The 18,258-nt window shown below is 28.2% G+C and overlaps 1 protein-coding gene and 1 non-coding gene across 2 annotated transcripts; both read left to right on the plus strand.

The window, feature by feature from the left end:
* The first annotated feature begins 1,845 nt into the window (after positions 1-1,845).
* On the plus strand, positions 1,846-5,393 carry LOC136083246 (uncharacterized). Its single transcript, XM_065802646.1, has 4 exons — positions 1,846-3,700; positions 4,563-4,629; positions 4,723-4,859; positions 5,263-5,393. The coding sequence occupies exons 1-4, from the start codon at positions 1,846-1,848 to the stop codon at positions 5,391-5,393; spliced, it is 2,190 nt and encodes a 729-aa protein (XP_065658718.1).
* Positions 5,394-6,769: 1,376 nt separating this feature from the next.
* Positions 6,770-9,428, plus strand: LOC124805828 (uncharacterized). Its single transcript, XR_010640454.1, has 4 exons — positions 6,770-6,934; positions 7,161-7,276; positions 7,530-8,587; positions 8,828-9,428. It is a non-coding gene; the product is annotated as an uncharacterized LOC124805828 (transcript).
* Positions 9,429-18,258: the final 8,830 nt, after the last annotated feature.

Below are 18,258 nucleotides of genomic sequence, written 5' to 3' on the forward strand. Positions count from 1 at the left end.
TTCATAATATAGTTTATATATGAATCAAATTAGTTATGAATCATATCTAATTTGAAGTTTGAACGTTGTCTTTATTTAACAAGGAAAGCCTTTAGATTATAATTTATAACTAATAAATAAGTTATTTTTATATAAATTTATTAAATTAATTTTAAATTATTATTTGGCCACTATCTAAACCTTTATGTATAACTTAAATATTTCTTTCGCTGTTTTAGATGCTCTAAGTTGTGAAATGGGGTCAGCCAACAACATCAGTTAGTTACTTTCTTTTTTCAATAGCTCGGTAGTTATTTTTATTATATATATATATATATATATATATATATATATATATATATATATATATATATATATATATATATATATATATATATATATATATACAAATGACTTACTATATGCAAATTTTTATATTACTTTGTAAAAATAATGTTAATTTAATTTGTTTAGATGAACTTGCTTTACAGAGGATCAGTCAGTTATATCCCTATTATATGAATTAATTTAGTATTTAGTCATTTACTATTAGTTTTCAAATACAGTTCTTTATTATGCCTATGTAGATTGTTGTTAGTTGTATTTTTGTATACCTAATTCTTACATTTTATTAAGTCACTTTTTTTTTCTGTAGACAAATTAGAACAAACAATCAGTAAGTTTAGTTTAAATTGTTTTAGTTACTATATCATTTAAAAGCATCTGTATGCTGTGTTAGTATTTGTTATCCTTGTTAGCTTTGAATAAACGTTTTGATTTAAAATTGGTATTTAGGTGAGTACGGCCAGCAGATATGTAAGTTTGATAGATTTCTATATTTTTCAACATATAACTAATTGATACATCATTACAAATATAAACTTCAAGTAAATGTTTTAATTTAAAATTGGTATTTAGGTGAATATGGCAAACAAATATGTAAGTTTTGTAGGTTTCCATATTTTAAAGTGTATACTTTGTTAATAAATCATTATATAGATATTTTAACTCGAAACAAGTGTATTTTATACTATAAATTGTCTAAAGATACAAACGTTAAGTGTAGAAACGGGCATGTACTTTTTGTTTTCATTAACAGCGGTGAGTTACATAAGAAGACTTTAGAAGAACTCAATGAGTTTTTTAACTTCAACACTTGCCCAAATCATATCATAAATGTAGTGAATGTAGCAAAACAATGGAGACATAATTTTAAAAGGGACTATAAATGTTTTGCTGATTTTTGCAATAAACTGTTTACAGGCTATACATCAATCTCAACAATGACACAAGCATCCTTGTCTAGTCCAAGTAATTTACCTTCAGTTGAACACAAAAGTCTTTTATCAGAGAAACACTCTGAGCTTTTACCGACAGCCAATTGTAGTAATCATGTTCAAAATAGTGACACTTGTGGACAAGAAATGACAACTAGAGAAAATCTATTGAAGAGTCGGTTATGCAATTTGGCTAATCAATAAGCTACCTCTTCCAAGAAATACAGAAAAAATATAGCTATAGTTAAATCTAAATTAAATATTATGCCATATAAACTAAAAGTTTTAAGACAAAGTGTTAAAAGAAAAGAAGATATTATAAGAGGTTTAATAACGGAATTAAAAGAACTAAAGAAAAAATGCAAACATATTATGATACTCGACAAATTCGCAATCATACAGCTACAATAAAAAAATTAAAATTTAATGCAAAAAAAAAGTTGCATCAAATAAAGGTCAGGCATAACACAGATAATAGGGCAAAGGAAAAATTGCTAGTTTGGAAAACGATTTGCTTCAAAAAGAGGAGAACACAACCACACTTTTGAACATAAGTGAAGAAGCAAAGACATATTCGTTACAGATGAGAATGGTTATTTATAACTTGTTAATATGTAATGTCTCAACAGGTCACATTCCTATTATCATTCAAAAAATCGGACAATGTATGGGTTTTGCTTTCTCTGATATTCCACACCGCAATAGCGTTGAACAAATGGCTCGGGAGCTTGGCAGTATTTCAAGCTTGCCGACAGCTGAATGGGCAATCAACAATAGTCAACTTACTCTTGGGTTTGATGCTACAACACAAGAAGGCGTTCATATTAACAGTATTTATTTGACGTCAAAAGATCAATGCCTAGTTGTTGCTCTGGACCAACTACCCGGTGGGACAGCTGATGATTATGAAAACCATATATGTAATGCCATCGATCATATGGCTTTTATTTATTCTCATTTTCACTTGTGCAGCTATAACGAATCTCGTAATTCAATTAATAATAATATTTCTAACACAATGTCTGACCAAGTTACTGTTAATCATCTTACCATAAGCAAAGTATGTGCAACCTGGGGGAAAACTCTAAATGAGCTGAACTGCCATTTGCACCCTCTTGATACAATTGCCATATCATGCCGTACAGCATTGAAGTCTCTAGAGAATGAGAAATGCAAATTGTTTGGAAATGACTGCATGGCAACCTTGATTATTTTAGCTATAAACAAAATGAGATTTAAAGAAGTTAAAGGCGATCCACAAGGTTTTGTAAATTTTTTAGATAATAATGATTTACCACGAGGCATCATTCCTAGGTATCGTGGAAACAGACTTCACATTCTTTTCCATACTTGCTTTATTTTAATGAAGCATCACAGTAAATTTAAACAATATCTTACAATTGGAACAGTAAAGTGTAAAAGTTTACAAGAAACTCTTCAAACAGTATTTTGTAGTGCAACCGCAATCAAACAAATGTGTGTACTTGCAGTATTTGGAAAACTTCTTACTGGACCCTGGATGAAAAAGTTTTATGTTACATCAGAGCAAGCAACTTTTGATCATGTTGATGGTATCCAGGTTGTGAAAAATGTTATACAAACAATTCAAACATGCAAATCCAATCCAGCTGGTTTGTTTTGCAGAAAGACAGATTTTTTTGAACAACCGCTAGAGCCAAATATTTTAGAATCAGTAACAAATTTATGCTCTGTTGATGAAAAGCTTCTTAAAATGACTTCGGCCTGTCTTATTGCAGTGGAAGATGTTTTAAATAGACAATATAGTAGATATTTTTCACTAACTGTGACAGAGACATTTAAAGAGGCAACAGCTAGCGCAAGGCTTCACAATATAGATAGTGAAGAGTTAATGGGTATGTTTAGTGATGCAAAAGTACGAGCTACTAATGCAACAACTTGCTATATCTCTTGCAAACTTAGATCAAACAAGAATAGGACTGTCGACTATCTAGACACTCTAGATTTAAGTTTAAGAGAAAAGATTGTTAAATGGTCAATTAATGTAGCACGTAAAAACAGATTTACAAATCGACTCTATCGATGCAAAGTAGGAGATGAGATTTGCAAAAGACAAAAAATCAAGCGCAAAAAAATGGATGAAAAAGAAAAAAGAAAGTTAGAGCGTGACCTATCTAAATTAAATTTTGAAGAGATTATTAATTCATATAAGCACTTATCTAATGACCAACTATTTGATTTAGAAGATGTCATGTCAGATAGAATTGTTGGGAAGAAACTAGAACATGAATGGTACGATCCAAAGACATGCAAAAGTGTTTTATATCGCGGCAGAGTAAAAAAAGTTAATAAAAGAAAAAATGACTTCATTTACACCATTTCTTACTGGAAAGATGATGAAACTGATAATGAAGCTGTTGACTATTGCATGAAAAAGATCCAGCTTGCTGCTGATGTTGTTTCCGGTGAGTTACAATTTAATTATGACTTGCATAAATAATACAGCAAGTGTTGTGACTTGCCTAAGTTATATAGCAAGTGTTGTGACTTGCCTAAATAATACAGCAAGTGTTGTACTTGCATAAATTATCTAGCAAGTGTTGTGACTTGCCTAAATAATATAGCAAGTGTTGTGACTTGCCTAGTTACATAGCAAGTGTTGTGACTTGCCTAAATAATACAGCAAGTGTTGTGACTTGTTAAATTTTTTGATAGACGGCTCTGGCTTACCTTCATGTGGTGTCTATCGTTAAAAATGGTTAAAACAGTTTCATTTTTTGGAATAAATTATTTTAGTCATTCACTAAAAGCCAAGACAAAAATATATTGTATTTTCTTTAAAATAGTTTTATATTATTATTATTATTTTTTAATATTTTATTTATTTTTTATTTTGAAACAGAAAATTTGTTTGTTAACCAAACAAAATGGCTAGCTCGTTAACTATACTGTATGGTCCTTACTTCTGTTAATGTAATAATCACATGAAAGACTTTATTATAGGTTTTTGCTATACTTGGTTAGAAAGATGACATGTTTTTTACAGCCAATTGACTTATAGCCCCACATTAGTAGTTGTATAATTTTTTTTGTAATATATATCCAATTAAATAATAATTTTTGGTAAGAAGTGGAAAGGGCATTAGAATGCCTCTTTCTTATGACATATTTGGATACGCCCTCTTTTAAACTCCACTCTCTTATGACCATGGATGCACCACTAATGTATCTTTTAATCTAGTGAAATATGTTTTTTACTTCTTTGTTGTTGTACTTTAAATATTCAATCAGATATTTTAGGAATTGAAACATTTTTTGATATTATAGTACTAAAACATCATCAACATCTCTACTGTGAGTTTTACATTAACCTCCCATATTTGGTGGTTGTCTGGTATGGATTTATTTTTTAATTTATTTCCAATTTTTTAATTTATTTTTTAAATTTATTGTTCAAATTTTGAAAAAAATATTTTTTTTTTTTTAGGTTGGGTGGAGAGGTTTTTTTGTGTATTTATATTGCTTATGTATTTAAAAAAAAAAAAAATTCTGAAAAAAGTGTCCAGTTTTATACAGGCGAGGTGGTGGTTTGGTGCCCCCTCTGTCCATCCGATACACCCGATGGTTAGAGTTTAACATAAAGTTGTAACCCACTCTTACACCTATCTTTTGACACCAAGATATTTGTATTTCGATAAGAATTGGCAAAGTTATGACAATTTAAGTGAAGAAAAACATTATTTTGACCACAGTTTCTTCAACAAATCCATATATAGAAAAAATCGCTACTTAAACCGTTATAACTTTTGAACCAATTGTTCGATTTTGATAATTTTTTCACCTTTAAAATACTGTAATAATCCTCTTTCTAATGATATATAACGTTATAGTATTTAAACAATTTGAAATTTTTTACTCACGTACCTAAAATGCAGAACTTATTACATTTATTTTGTTTATAACAATGTTGTAAACAAAATAAATGTAATAAATAATTATATAATTATTAATATATTTTTTAATTTAGAAGTCTATGAACAAAATTTGAGTATCATTGAAAATGATTATTTACCTACACATAATATTGTTTATGGTATGTTTTTAGTCACTGTTACCGTACAAAAACTGCTAGTAGAAAAATCAACTATGTCAATTTAAATTTCTAGCAGTTAACTGCTATATTGTATATTGACAGATTTGATTTTTAACTGCTAGAAAAACTAATTAAAACTAGTTTTAAACTTCAGATAATAATTTTAAATCACGAACAATTGCAAAAAAATTCTATATGACAACAATTTTTTGTTTTGATTGTTCTTGTGTTGTCTATATTGACAAAATATGCTACTGACGCCATTTTCTTCTTTTTTTTCTTAGTACTTTAATGTTAGCTTTTTTTAAGCTTAAAAAATTAAACTTAACAAATCAATTAATGTTAAAGCTGTCTTACAATAAATATTGAATGTGGTTTTTTTAATTTTTGCTTTTTGTTCATTTTATTGATAATACACTTCTCTTATTTTGTTGACAAAACTTAAAGTTCTTTACTTAAAGTTCTTGAACACATTTATTAAACTTTTTTATGCAAAGTTTTGTGATATCATTTACTTAAAGTTCTTGAACACATTTATTAAACTTTTTACTAAATGATATCACAAAACTTTATACAAAGTTATGTGATATGATTTAGTGTGCCTTTTTTTTGTAAGAAATATTCAAAATAGGTGTTTTAGTCTATTTTCATATTCACTGAGAGTATGCTGATCAATTTGACTTTAAATTTTTATAGAAGGAAAAAAAAATTAATTTATTATTGTAATTCGCATGAAGAAGCATTAAGCTGTGTGAAAAAATATGAGTTGGCTACTACAACAAGATTTGTTGTCTATAGTGTAACCAAGGACTTTGGATTAACAGGTAAACTATAGTTTATAGTGACCTAGTTTTAAAACAAATCATTTTGCATTACGCAAATATTTGCAATCTAAAAGCAGTGATTTTGTGACATGTTTTTTTGACTAACATAAAGTTTTTTGGCTTAAATATGAAAATAGTTTATTTAAATGCAAAATTAACTTTGTATCATAACTAAAAATATTAAAAATGATAACCATTTTCATTTCATCATAATTTGTTTTTAATTTATTAAGTGTTTCCAAAAACCCTAAGGGTACATTACGTTTTGAGTGGTTTTAACGAAATAAGTTGCGCCGGATGAATATATGTCAAATTCAGCATTATATATATATATATATATATATATATATATATATATATATATATATATATATATATATATATATATATATATATATATAATGCTGAATAAAATGCTTTATTTTTATCATTATTATTGCATATATGTATATATATATATATATATATATATATATATATATATATATATATATATAATACTTTGCTTTTTTAAGGTTGCGATAATATACTGTGTTCAATTTGTTTGTGTTGCTTTAAAATAATTTTTTAATAAATTAATTAGTCACACTCCAAAAACCATAAATAATTTTTTTTAGAAATGATCACAAAAAATCACAATGTTCTATGGGAAGATTATGCCATTCAGTATTCAGGCATACCCAATATGGTTGTTGCTCACAAAATTTTAGATTGTCACCATGGTTTTGATAGGAATATTTCAGCAAAAAACAGTTATAAAAAAAATTAAAAAAAATGCCAAGGTAATATTATTACATTTATCATTCATACTCAATTAAAAACATTTATTCTTGTTTCTCTAAAAAAACAAAATTAAAAGTTTTTAATTGAGTATGAGTGAAAAAAACATTATCACTACTTTAAAATAAATAAACATAACATTTCAAAGGTGGTGCATAATCCTTTTTTTTACAATTTTTAGTAAATTATAGGAAATAAAAATCAACTTTTATCATTTGTTTCTTTTAGATGGATGATCACAGCTTTCAAAAAAGTTATGTGATTCTGCAAGATAAGATACAAAGAAGTTTATGTGTCCTGCAAAGATAGTTATGAGAGAAATATTACAATTTCTTGATTTCAAGGTTTGAGTAACTAAATTATAGGTAACATGCCTGTTATAATTTTTTAATGTATGGTGTTATGACCTAAAGAAGCCCTGAATTAAATTTAAATGTCCCCAAAGGTTAGTGGAAAGATATATCTTTCTAAAAATGCACCTTTATTAAATTAGAATTAAGGTTTTAGGTGTCTCACCCGACTTCCTTGGCTAAAACCCTCTATAAACCCAGTTTTTTCCTTATTGTTTTTGTATCTGGTTTTATTTTTTTAATTTAGATACCTAAGCATTCAGCTTGGCACAAAAAAAAAGCTTCAAAACTATTGAATGAAAAATTAAAAATCTCATGTTTAAATGAAGTACCTTATATTCAGACAATTGTTGTAGCTATTGATGATTTATCATGACATGATAAACACCCTATTAGAAAGGTAAGAATAAAATTGCTTTATATAATTTGTACTTGCAAAAAAGTTAAAAACAGTCCTGTGGTTTGTTTATTAATTTACCATATTAAATATTCTTTTAAATCTGGTAGAACTAATTTCTCAAATAATCGATCCTCATATTTCAAAAAAGATTGAAGATTATGTTATAGAAAGAGTATACAACATAAGGGAAATAAAGCACCTCCTTTGTTTGACAATAAAAGTTACTTTTGGAAATGAAAATCTTCCTCCTTCAAATAGCAGAAGATTCTATCCCAACACTGCAACCATAAGATCACATATAGTAAAAATTAAAAATAAGTTACGGTAAATCACAAATGTTTATTATTTCTTAGAATAAATTTTACATATGAAATGATTTGCTTTACTAATTAAGATGTTTACTTGATTCATGTTCAAAGTAATCTTTAAAACTTTTATTTTATTAATGTTGTTGTTTCCTTTTATAAAGGTATTCCATGATTGGAATACCTTTATAAAAGAACCAAGAATGCCTTTTGATAAAATGTGAAGAACGGAAAAAATGTGATCCATCTGTCAAAGTGTTTCTTATACCAAACTGTAGTGGCGAAAATGGTGGTGATAAATGTTATTTGTTTATCAGTCACAGTGGCAACAACACCTTTTCATGCGCTATGGAACTGAGATACTGCTACTTGATGCCACATACAGGACTACCAGATATTCTCTTCCTCTGTTCTTTTTAACTGTTAAAACTAATTTTGACTACCAAATAGTAGCCAGTTTTGTCATTGAAAGTGAAACAAAACAAGCCATCACAGAAGCGCTTAACACAATAAAAAATTAGAACCCATCTTTTCAACCTTCCTTTTGCATGACTGATTATTGTACTGAAGAAATGGATTCATTAGAAGCTGTTTTTCCAGGTATAAATAAAGTTTATAATAATTTTCATTTGTTAGTGAATAGTATGGCAGTTTAAATATACATTTGAAAGCAATTTAAATTGGTATACATTAAAATAATGTAAAGCATTTAATAGAATATTTTGAATCATTTTTTGTTGTCTTTTTTAAGTTCACTAGAAACTCTTTTTTTTTTCATTGTAACTCATCTGATTTTGGTTTTTCTTTAACTTATTTTAAAATATAGAGAATTACTTTTAGGTTGTCGTGTTCTTATATGTGATTTCCATAAAGAGCAAGCATGGCATCGCTGGATTGCCAAAAAAACTAGCAACTGCTCAGAATTTAAAGATCCAATAATTTCAATGCTACGAAATATTGCATGGGCACAAAATGAAAAGATGGGAGATGCAGCAATAGTTAAGTTAAAATGTTCCAACTTTTGGTTGGACAACAAATTTCATAAATTTAAAAAATATATTACTAATTAATGGTTACAAATTAAAGATGTGAGTATATTTAATATTATAATTATTATCTCAAATTTAACATTACTTAACATTTTTTGCTATACTTAACATTTTTTGCTATACTAAGGATTGCAAATTTAAAGCATTAATTTATGGTTAAAACAATTTTAATTTATACTCGTGTCAATGTAAATCTGCAAAAGTGTTATTATTTTTTTCTAGAAATGGATATGGGGGTATCGTTAGGATTGATTTTTAATAAACCCTAATACAAACAATGGAATTGAAAGGCAACATGAATCTTTTAAGTATCTCCAAAGACATAAAAATTCATCAATTACTGGAATGCTTACTCTTTTAATAGAAGAGTTTTTTGCAGATAAATTTGAGAAGTAAGTATATTAAAAAGTTTTATTGTAGCTTGATTAAAAGCAGTTTATTACATTTAATAGTTCTTTTGTAAATTATTCCAAATACTTACTATCTAAATTTTTCTTTCATAAATTTGGCTTCATTTTTAAAATAGTATATTTTTCTATTATTGAAGAAATTATGAAGTGATGTATATATTAGGGATATGACTTTTTTGCAACCTACTAGGCCTGTATCGTAATTCAATGAACTTTTATGTAAAAAGAATGAATAGATGTTTCATTTTGACATATTTTGAAAAAAGGTCACCCCAAAACCAAAAAATCGAATTTTCAATAGGTACACTTTTGTACAGTAAATGAATATTAAAGGCTGAAGATGTTGTAAGAGTCATACTCCTGTTGTTATTTTACTTATTTATGCAACATGTACTGTGATATAACAAAAAACATTATGTGATATATAATTATACAAGTATTACAAAATTAACAGTATCAAAGCGTCTAGTACAACAATATACATAACTGTCTGTGTCTATAGGCCTACTGTGTTTAGTACATGGGTCACATGATGCTCACGTCTCATAAAGAGTCTAGCGCTTATTACTTAGAATGAATCGAAGTTGCAGTTTGTCTTTCTTTCTGCAGGAAGCATACAGGTCTTGCATCACCTTGATTGCACGTTCAGCTATCTGATTACTTCGTGGTATGTCGATGACGGATGGCTCTTTCTTCCAGTGATTTTTGAATGACTGCAATGCCTTTTTGTAAGGCTTCAATACATCAGATAAATTCTTGAAGTCATTGTCATTGTACTTTTGACTACTAAACCAATGTTCTGCCCACTCATATGAAATGAACCTGCAAACCTTCTCCAAATTCTTTCTCGCTTCAGGCATAAGAATGAACGCCAGAATGGCGAGAATGGCTCTTGAGTTCCATCTGGCATTGCTCATATTAGGAATGTTCTGAAAGTGAATCAGAGGGAAGTTTCTTTGTTCTTCATAGAACCTAAACACTCTTGTTAAATGGTACAAAAACTTCATATCGTCTCCCCACCCTGATTTATCAAGAATTTCTACAGTTCCATTCACAAACTTATCCTTCAGTTCATCATACTTATTCAACAGTTCAGACACAAATGGGTATTCAATGTTTGGAGATTTGGTATCACCCCCAAGTTCTTCGTCCATCACCAGACGGAGAATCCTGTCTAGTACGTGATGCTGACAACCGATAAATTGTGGTATTGTGACACCCTTTAATTTAAACATACGTTGCAACTTCACAACAACTCCATTTCTCTTCCCAGTATTGACGTTTGTTGTATCAGTAATGATCATCTTAATTGAATTCCACAAATTGTATTCATCAATAAGTTTGGCAATTTTTTCAGCAACAGTTTCAGCTTTGCCAACTTTTAAACGCAGTGCATCAAGTTTCACGTCAGTTCTTTCATTCTGAAGTACAACTACCTGATATTCCTTATCATCTATTCGCTTGCCGTCAAAGTGTAAGGACCACTGTTCCATTTTAAGTTGTTGTATCATTTCTTTTTTTAATTTACCTGCCTCTTTGAATATGGACTTGTAAATTGCTGATTGACTTGGAGTTGGAATATCAATACCTTGTTGTGATAATACATTGCATATTTTAGCAGCTTTCTTTGTGGAAACTCCACTTGATGTAACCATACTTACAGCAAATTTACTTTTGTAGTGCCTTCTAGTTTTTTTCTGAGTGTCCTCATCATCGTCTTTATCACCGTCGTCGTCTTCATCATCTTCACTCTTACTTTTGCAGTTTTCAGATTCAGTACCACTGTCTGTGGTAGACAGGACTTGTGATGTGGAAGGTATTGCTGTTCCAGACTGGACTTTCCTTCTCTTGGAAGGGTGAATGGTTTCTTTACTTCCCACTTGTCCTGTTGAGTACCCCACCTGTCCTTTACTTTCTTTTTGTAGGTGGTATAGACGTTTATCTTCCGAGGATAACCACTGGCCATTCACTTTCGTGATGTCAAATAATGCATTGAGAACATCATATTTTCCACGCTTGACACATTCATCATAGACCTTCAGCACCTTCATAAGCTTTGCTCTTATCACTTGATCAGACACACGTGGAAAATTCAGTTTATTGTCCCACAATTTTGTAATTTCCTTAGAAATTTGGTCTATTCGTTCTTTTCTTCCTTTAACATATGCTCCGAGAAACTGGTATCTTCCTACGATCTGCAATTGAAGTGGTATTCTGGATTTTTCATCGAGTGAATGTTCTTCTACAGCCACGCTTCCTCTTCTTCTGTGTGACTCTTGAAATCTCACCAAATTTTTAGTCCAAGTCTTCTTGTTCTTTGTTACTGTGGTATGACTTTTCTTGTGAGACATCATATAATATTGTTATGACTTTACGGATAGCTGAGCGTAAATATCCGTTTAATAAAGTCGTTTAATTAATAAAATACTTTAACTGTATAGTAATCCAATTATAGTTCGATAATCCAGTCAATGTTGATAACAGTTCGATAATCCAGTCCGTATCCTAACGATAATGCTACAACTACTTATACTTCGTACACTTACAGCGTCTTTAGTTCGCTACAGTAGTTCCTTATTAGCTCAGTTACACGCAGAGTACTTCATAGAACTATTCACATTATCAACACTGAGCTCTGACAGCAGCTCGCTTATATAATTATTTAGAGCTTCCAGAATGTTCTACTAAGTTCTATAATCTTCTACAGTCTGTTACAGTCGTCTATATCACCGTGGTAACACAATGACGTCATCACATAACAATTCCAAGTATTTGCCGGCACACGGCCCTTTCGTTGCCATGGTAACGTGTGGCGTTATATTTATAAATTCATAACAAAATAATGAAATAAATAGAATTAAGCTTAAGATTAAAACATCGGTCAAAAATGAATGTATAAAAATGGTAAATCAAATTTTTATTTTGGGGTGACCTTTTTTTGTTGCAGAAAGTTATTTGGGCCTTTTTTCATGATTTTAGGTAAAAGTTCATCGATTTATGATACAGGAAACATTTTATTAGAAAAAAAGTTAAAAAGTCATATCCCTAATATATATATATATATATATATATATATATATATATATATATATATATATATATATATATATATATATATATATATATATATATACATATATATATATATATATATATATATATATATATATATATATATATATATATATATATCGTCAATCTATATCACAAGATGGTTACAAACTTCCAGCTAATGAACGTGATGTCATGAAATTAATTATTGAAGATTTTAACGAGAAGAAAGCAAAAGTTGTTTAAATAATTAAGGAAAAACTTGCTAATGGAGCAAAATTCAGTTTGTGTGTAGACGAATATACAACAATAAGAGGAATACGATTCTTTGGAAATAATATACACAGCAGCGATGATAAAGTCACTATTAAAACTGGTCTTGTTCGCATTGTTGGATCTTGTTCAAGTCACGAAGATGCAACATTAGCAAGTGCTGAAATAATTTTGGAGTTTATGTTAAAAAAATTGTCAATGATCAACAGCAAAATCAGTGAAGAATTGTACAATAACTTGAAAATCCGTACTGATGAAAGATTGAACAAGGATGTTATGAATCTTTTAAAGAGTTTAAAAGATTCTTCAAAAACTCCAACAAAAGCAACATTGATATTTGCCGGTCGTCTTGCTTCTAGATTGTTTGGATTTGATGAAGAAACTGAAATAGATGAGTCGATACAATCGGAATCTGAAAATGTTAGTCTATCACTAAACGACGAATTAAACTTGCTTCTTCGTAAAGAACATACAACAACAACAACTGGATCAGATTTCAAATGGTTAAAATCGGAATTCACTCTTTATAAGAACACTGGACAACGTACAGAAAACCTTCAAAAATTATTCAATGCACTTTTAAGTATTAAAAAAACATCAACTGATGTTGAGCGTGTTTTTTCAGTTTGCACAAATATTTGCCCAAAAATTAGATTGCGTTTGTCCGACGAGTCACTTAAAGCTCTTGTCTTTTTAAAATTTTATTACAAAAAATGAAGAAAAAATTGTAGTTTGTATTTTAATAGCTGAATAAATAGTTTAAGTTTTTTCTTCTTTAATAAAATTCAAAAATTGCGTTTTTTAATAGCTTTATTTATTTAGTCTTCTTCAAGTAAAGCTTCTAAATTTATTTTTGTAAACGACATTGACAAATATAAGGACATTGACGTTTTTTGCTCCTTAACTTGTGTCATTATTTTAATTTCTTATAAAATTTTAAAAGTCAGTAAAAACAGCTGTTAACAGCTATTTTTTTTGAAATTGAAAAACACTAACAGCTGTTTTTTCAAAACCATTGTTTTTGAAAAACCCTATTCTCAGTACAGCAACAAGATGGTGTTATTGATTGTGGTTTGTTTTCAATAGCGTTTATTGAATTTATTTTATCACAAAACAGGTATCCGATAGAAGATATTTGGTTTGATCAAAGAAAGTTAAGAAATCATGCCCTTTCCTGTTTAATAAATAATTTAATAACTCCTTTTCCACTTACAAATAATGCAAACTGTAGATGCTCTACAAAGGAATTTAATTTATAACTGTACTGTTCTTGCGGGATGATTTAAATTCCATCAGATAGAACAATATTTGGAAGGTTTTGTATTACATTTTTTATGTTTGTTATGGAGTTTACATATAATGCCTGACTGTTTTGGTTGTGGCTGTGGGTTTGTGTAATTTACTTAACTCAGAGGTGCACACTGTATTTTTAGATGCTTGAGTTTTGGCACTTATTGTGCAAACTTTAAACTTTAGTATTTTCATGCTTATGTCAAATAAGAATGTTTTGCAAAGAATTGTGGTGATTAAAGCTTGGTAACAAAAAACCCCTAATTTTTGGGCCCACCTTGCCCTCAATGTTTGAGCAATGAGTCAGTAAAATATTTTCTTTACTATTTTTATCTAAATTTATATTCTATATAAATATAGATTCTATATAAATATATTCTATATATATAAATATTCTATATATATAAATATTCTATATATATAAATATATTTTATATATATAAATATACTCTATATATAAATTCTATATAAATATATTCTATATAAATATAATGCATATAATAAGTATATAAATTTATATTTATGTTTTTGTTTCCAAGTTCCAATCACCACAAAAATTATTTGCAAAACATTCTCCTTTCATATTGTATATTCATTCAAGCATGGATATACTAAAGTTTGGAGTTATCACAATGCTTGAAAGTGTCAAAGCTGATACATCTGAAAATCCAGTATACACCTCTGTAACTATATATATATATATATATATGTATATATATATATATATATATATATATATATATATATATATATATATATATATATATATATATATATATATATATATATATATATATATATATATATATATATATATATATATATATAGAATAAAAAGAGAGAGAGATTAAGGCCCTGTGAATCGGCATTTTTAGTTTCGAATCAAAGCGAGTGATGACTTACAAATCGAATTAAATTATGAATCAAATCAGAAACACGAGGAAATCCAAATTTCAATATCTTTCAAGAAAAAAATATCCGTTTATATTAAGAAAAAAAATCTGTTTAAACTTTTTTTTTCTTTTCCCAGAAAAAATTTTTTTTTTCTTTTCCCAGTTATTTGAAAGCAGTATTACAATTACTGTACTCTGGGTGAGATAAATAAAAACATTTTGATAGCATCTTAAGAGTTGGATATCTGAAAAAATAATAACATTCATAAAATAAATAGTGATTCGAAAAACTTGAATATTTTATATTATATATATATGTATATATATATGTATGTATATATATATATATATATATATATATATATATATATATATATATATATATATATATATATGTATGTATATATATATATATATATATATATATATATATATATATATATATATATATATATATATATATATATATATATATATATATATATATATGTATGTATATATATAAATATATGTATATATATATATATATATAAATATATGTATGTATGTATGGATGTGTATATCAGAAATATTGAGTGCGTGGGAATGAGAGAGGCCAGCATAAGCATACCAGTTAAAAAAATTGTACAAGGTGCTTTTGTTTTCAAATTAAAACTAAACAATAAATACACAATGAAAAATGAAAGCTTATTAAAAAAGCTCATTCTTATTTGTAGGCAAATGGCTCAATGTTCTACTTGTAACCATTGGTTTCATAAGGAATGCGAAAAAATTAATGACATTTCTTTTGAAAACAAAGATAAATATTGGAAATGTCAGGATTGCTACAACTTGGTAAGAAACTAATAATTTGTTATATAAATTGTTAATAGCTGCTGATAAATTATTAATAGCTAATGCAATTAGCCTTATTTATAAGTAAAGAAAAATCAAAATGAAAGGTTAGTTTATCCAGCCACAAAAATTTTTTAATTTATTAAAAACCTGTTAATCTCAATTTTTTATTCCTTCTAAATATTTTCCAGAACAGAAATTTTTTGTGTTACAATAACTACTTGCTATTGTATATCTCAGAAACTAGAGCTAATAAAATTTTTTTTATGAATAGGAGCGCCAAACAGGGTTGCTGTTCCAGGCAGCGTGACAGATATTGTCGCCCTGTTAGAAGCCTTCCTTTATAAATTTATATGTTTTTAATTATTGTTTTAATAATTATTAATATCTGTTTTATTTTAGACTTCAATCATACACTAATCTAAATTCTTCATTGAAACCTTAAAAAACTGCAAAATCACGAAAATCTTTCCCAAATGAAATAATAAAGTATGACAGACAATGCAATAGAATAAACAATCCCTCAAAAAAACGGTTATTTTCATAGCCACATATATTTAAAGACATAATTCTATTTGAACGTGTTTGTTACAGAGTAACTGAAGCATGTTGAGTTTTTCACGTAAATAATTTTTTCATTACAATGCAAATCTATATAATACTCTTCTAAATGTGAAGATACCTAATGAGAATGTATACATTATAATATTTGTTTTAATTGCAAGCTCTCTTTTTCATAAGGAAGAAAAAGTTACAGCTACTGATTAGTTAATAATAAAACTATAAAAACAAAATGGTAAATTTCTTTTAATCAACGAAACCTTTATAACTTTTTTCTGTTGTCTATATCTGTCTAATATCTCTTTATATTTAACAACATTATTTCATTTTAGTGTGGATACCGTTGAGAAACAGTTTATTGGATATTGTTGCAAAATGGTTTTAATTTAGTAATTTTCATGATTTGAAATTTACTCTATTGATCATTTACTAACAGTTTAGGAAAGAAAACCAAATTCTAAGGTAAGAATAATTTTGTTTATTGTTAACATTTAAAAATGGTTTCCATATTAAAATATGCAAGATTAAAATTTTTAGCTAAGAGTAAAAGAAAATAATTCTGATGATAACTCAAACCCATTCCCTTTTCATTCTATGGTAAGATAAAAGCAATTAGTTTTTGTTTCTTTTTTTGTGTGTATTTTTCAGCACAATACAATTTTATCGCTTGGTATATACCATGTTTTTTTTTTTTTTTTTTTTTTTTTTTTTGTTAACATCTTTGCTTCCAACAAGGCTGCAAGCAACCACTAATTAAAGTTGGAAGTTACTGGAAGAGGAAAGATGAAGATTGAAGAGCAAGATAACGATTGACAGATGACTTAAAGGATTGCAAGTTGTATGAATAAGGGATGAAGCAAGATGAAGGAAGCGAATTCTAAAGAACTGATGTTCGAAGAAAAAAAACTAGACAAATAAGAGTTTTTAAAGTACTTAGGAACAGTCACAGAAAAAGGATGTGACTTAATTGAATGTCGAGTAACACGAGAATGAATTTTAGTAGATAGCACAAGAGACGCTAGCTCTTAGTTGAACCTGCTTTGCAAAAGCAGGTCTAACTATGTTTACAATGTGTTTTTGCACCTTGTCTAAAAGAGAAAGGGCATCATTAGAAGATCCGCCCCAGATATGGCAATAGTATTCCATACAAGGCTGGATTTATAAAGATAGAGAATAGAATCCAAAGTAAGAAAGTGTCGAGCTCGATAAAGAGATGCAACCTTAGCAGATTTGATATATGCAATAGATTTGATATATGGTTTCCAAGAAAGATCGAAAGTAAGAGTTAATCCTTGAAGATGAAGAGTGGATGACTCATCGAGTACATCACCATTCATTAATATAGGAAGATCTAAATTATTGCGTTAAAAATTGGCTGATTTAAAATTGAATTTTATCTATATTGAAGTTCACCAGCCACTGTGAGCCCTATGCTGTAGCAGAAGTAAGATCCTTTTTAAGCTCATGTGAGATAGAAAATTTTATACTTGGCATTAATCACCTTTAGGTTTGGCAAATTTTAACTAATATTTAATTTTTTTTGCAAAATATTTAGTGCTTTGTTTCCCATTCCATAAATTGAAAATATTTAAACATATTTTTCAGTAAAGGCCAAAAGACAAGAGGTGGTAGCATCTCTTCAAACAGATTTAGCAATACCAGAAATAAAAAATATTAGCTGTGTTAAGAGTACAACTTTCAACAAAAAAAAAAATTTAAAGATCCATGGTATAAAAGAAACCCTTCAGTTGCAACAAAAAAAACTTATCACTAACATCAAACCCCACAACAGACATACCTAATCAGGATCATGAGAGGGATGACTCAGGAGCTCATTGTCATGTTTTACTGGTAAAAAAACTGTATTGTTCTACATAATGAAAAACATAATTTTTGCAGATTTCTTTTGA

Source organism: Hydra vulgaris, chromosome 08, assembly GCF_038396675.1.
Source record: "Hydra vulgaris chromosome 08, alternate assembly HydraT2T_AEP".
NCBI classification, from domain to species: Eukaryota; Metazoa; Cnidaria; class Hydrozoa; order Anthoathecata; family Hydridae; genus Hydra; species Hydra vulgaris.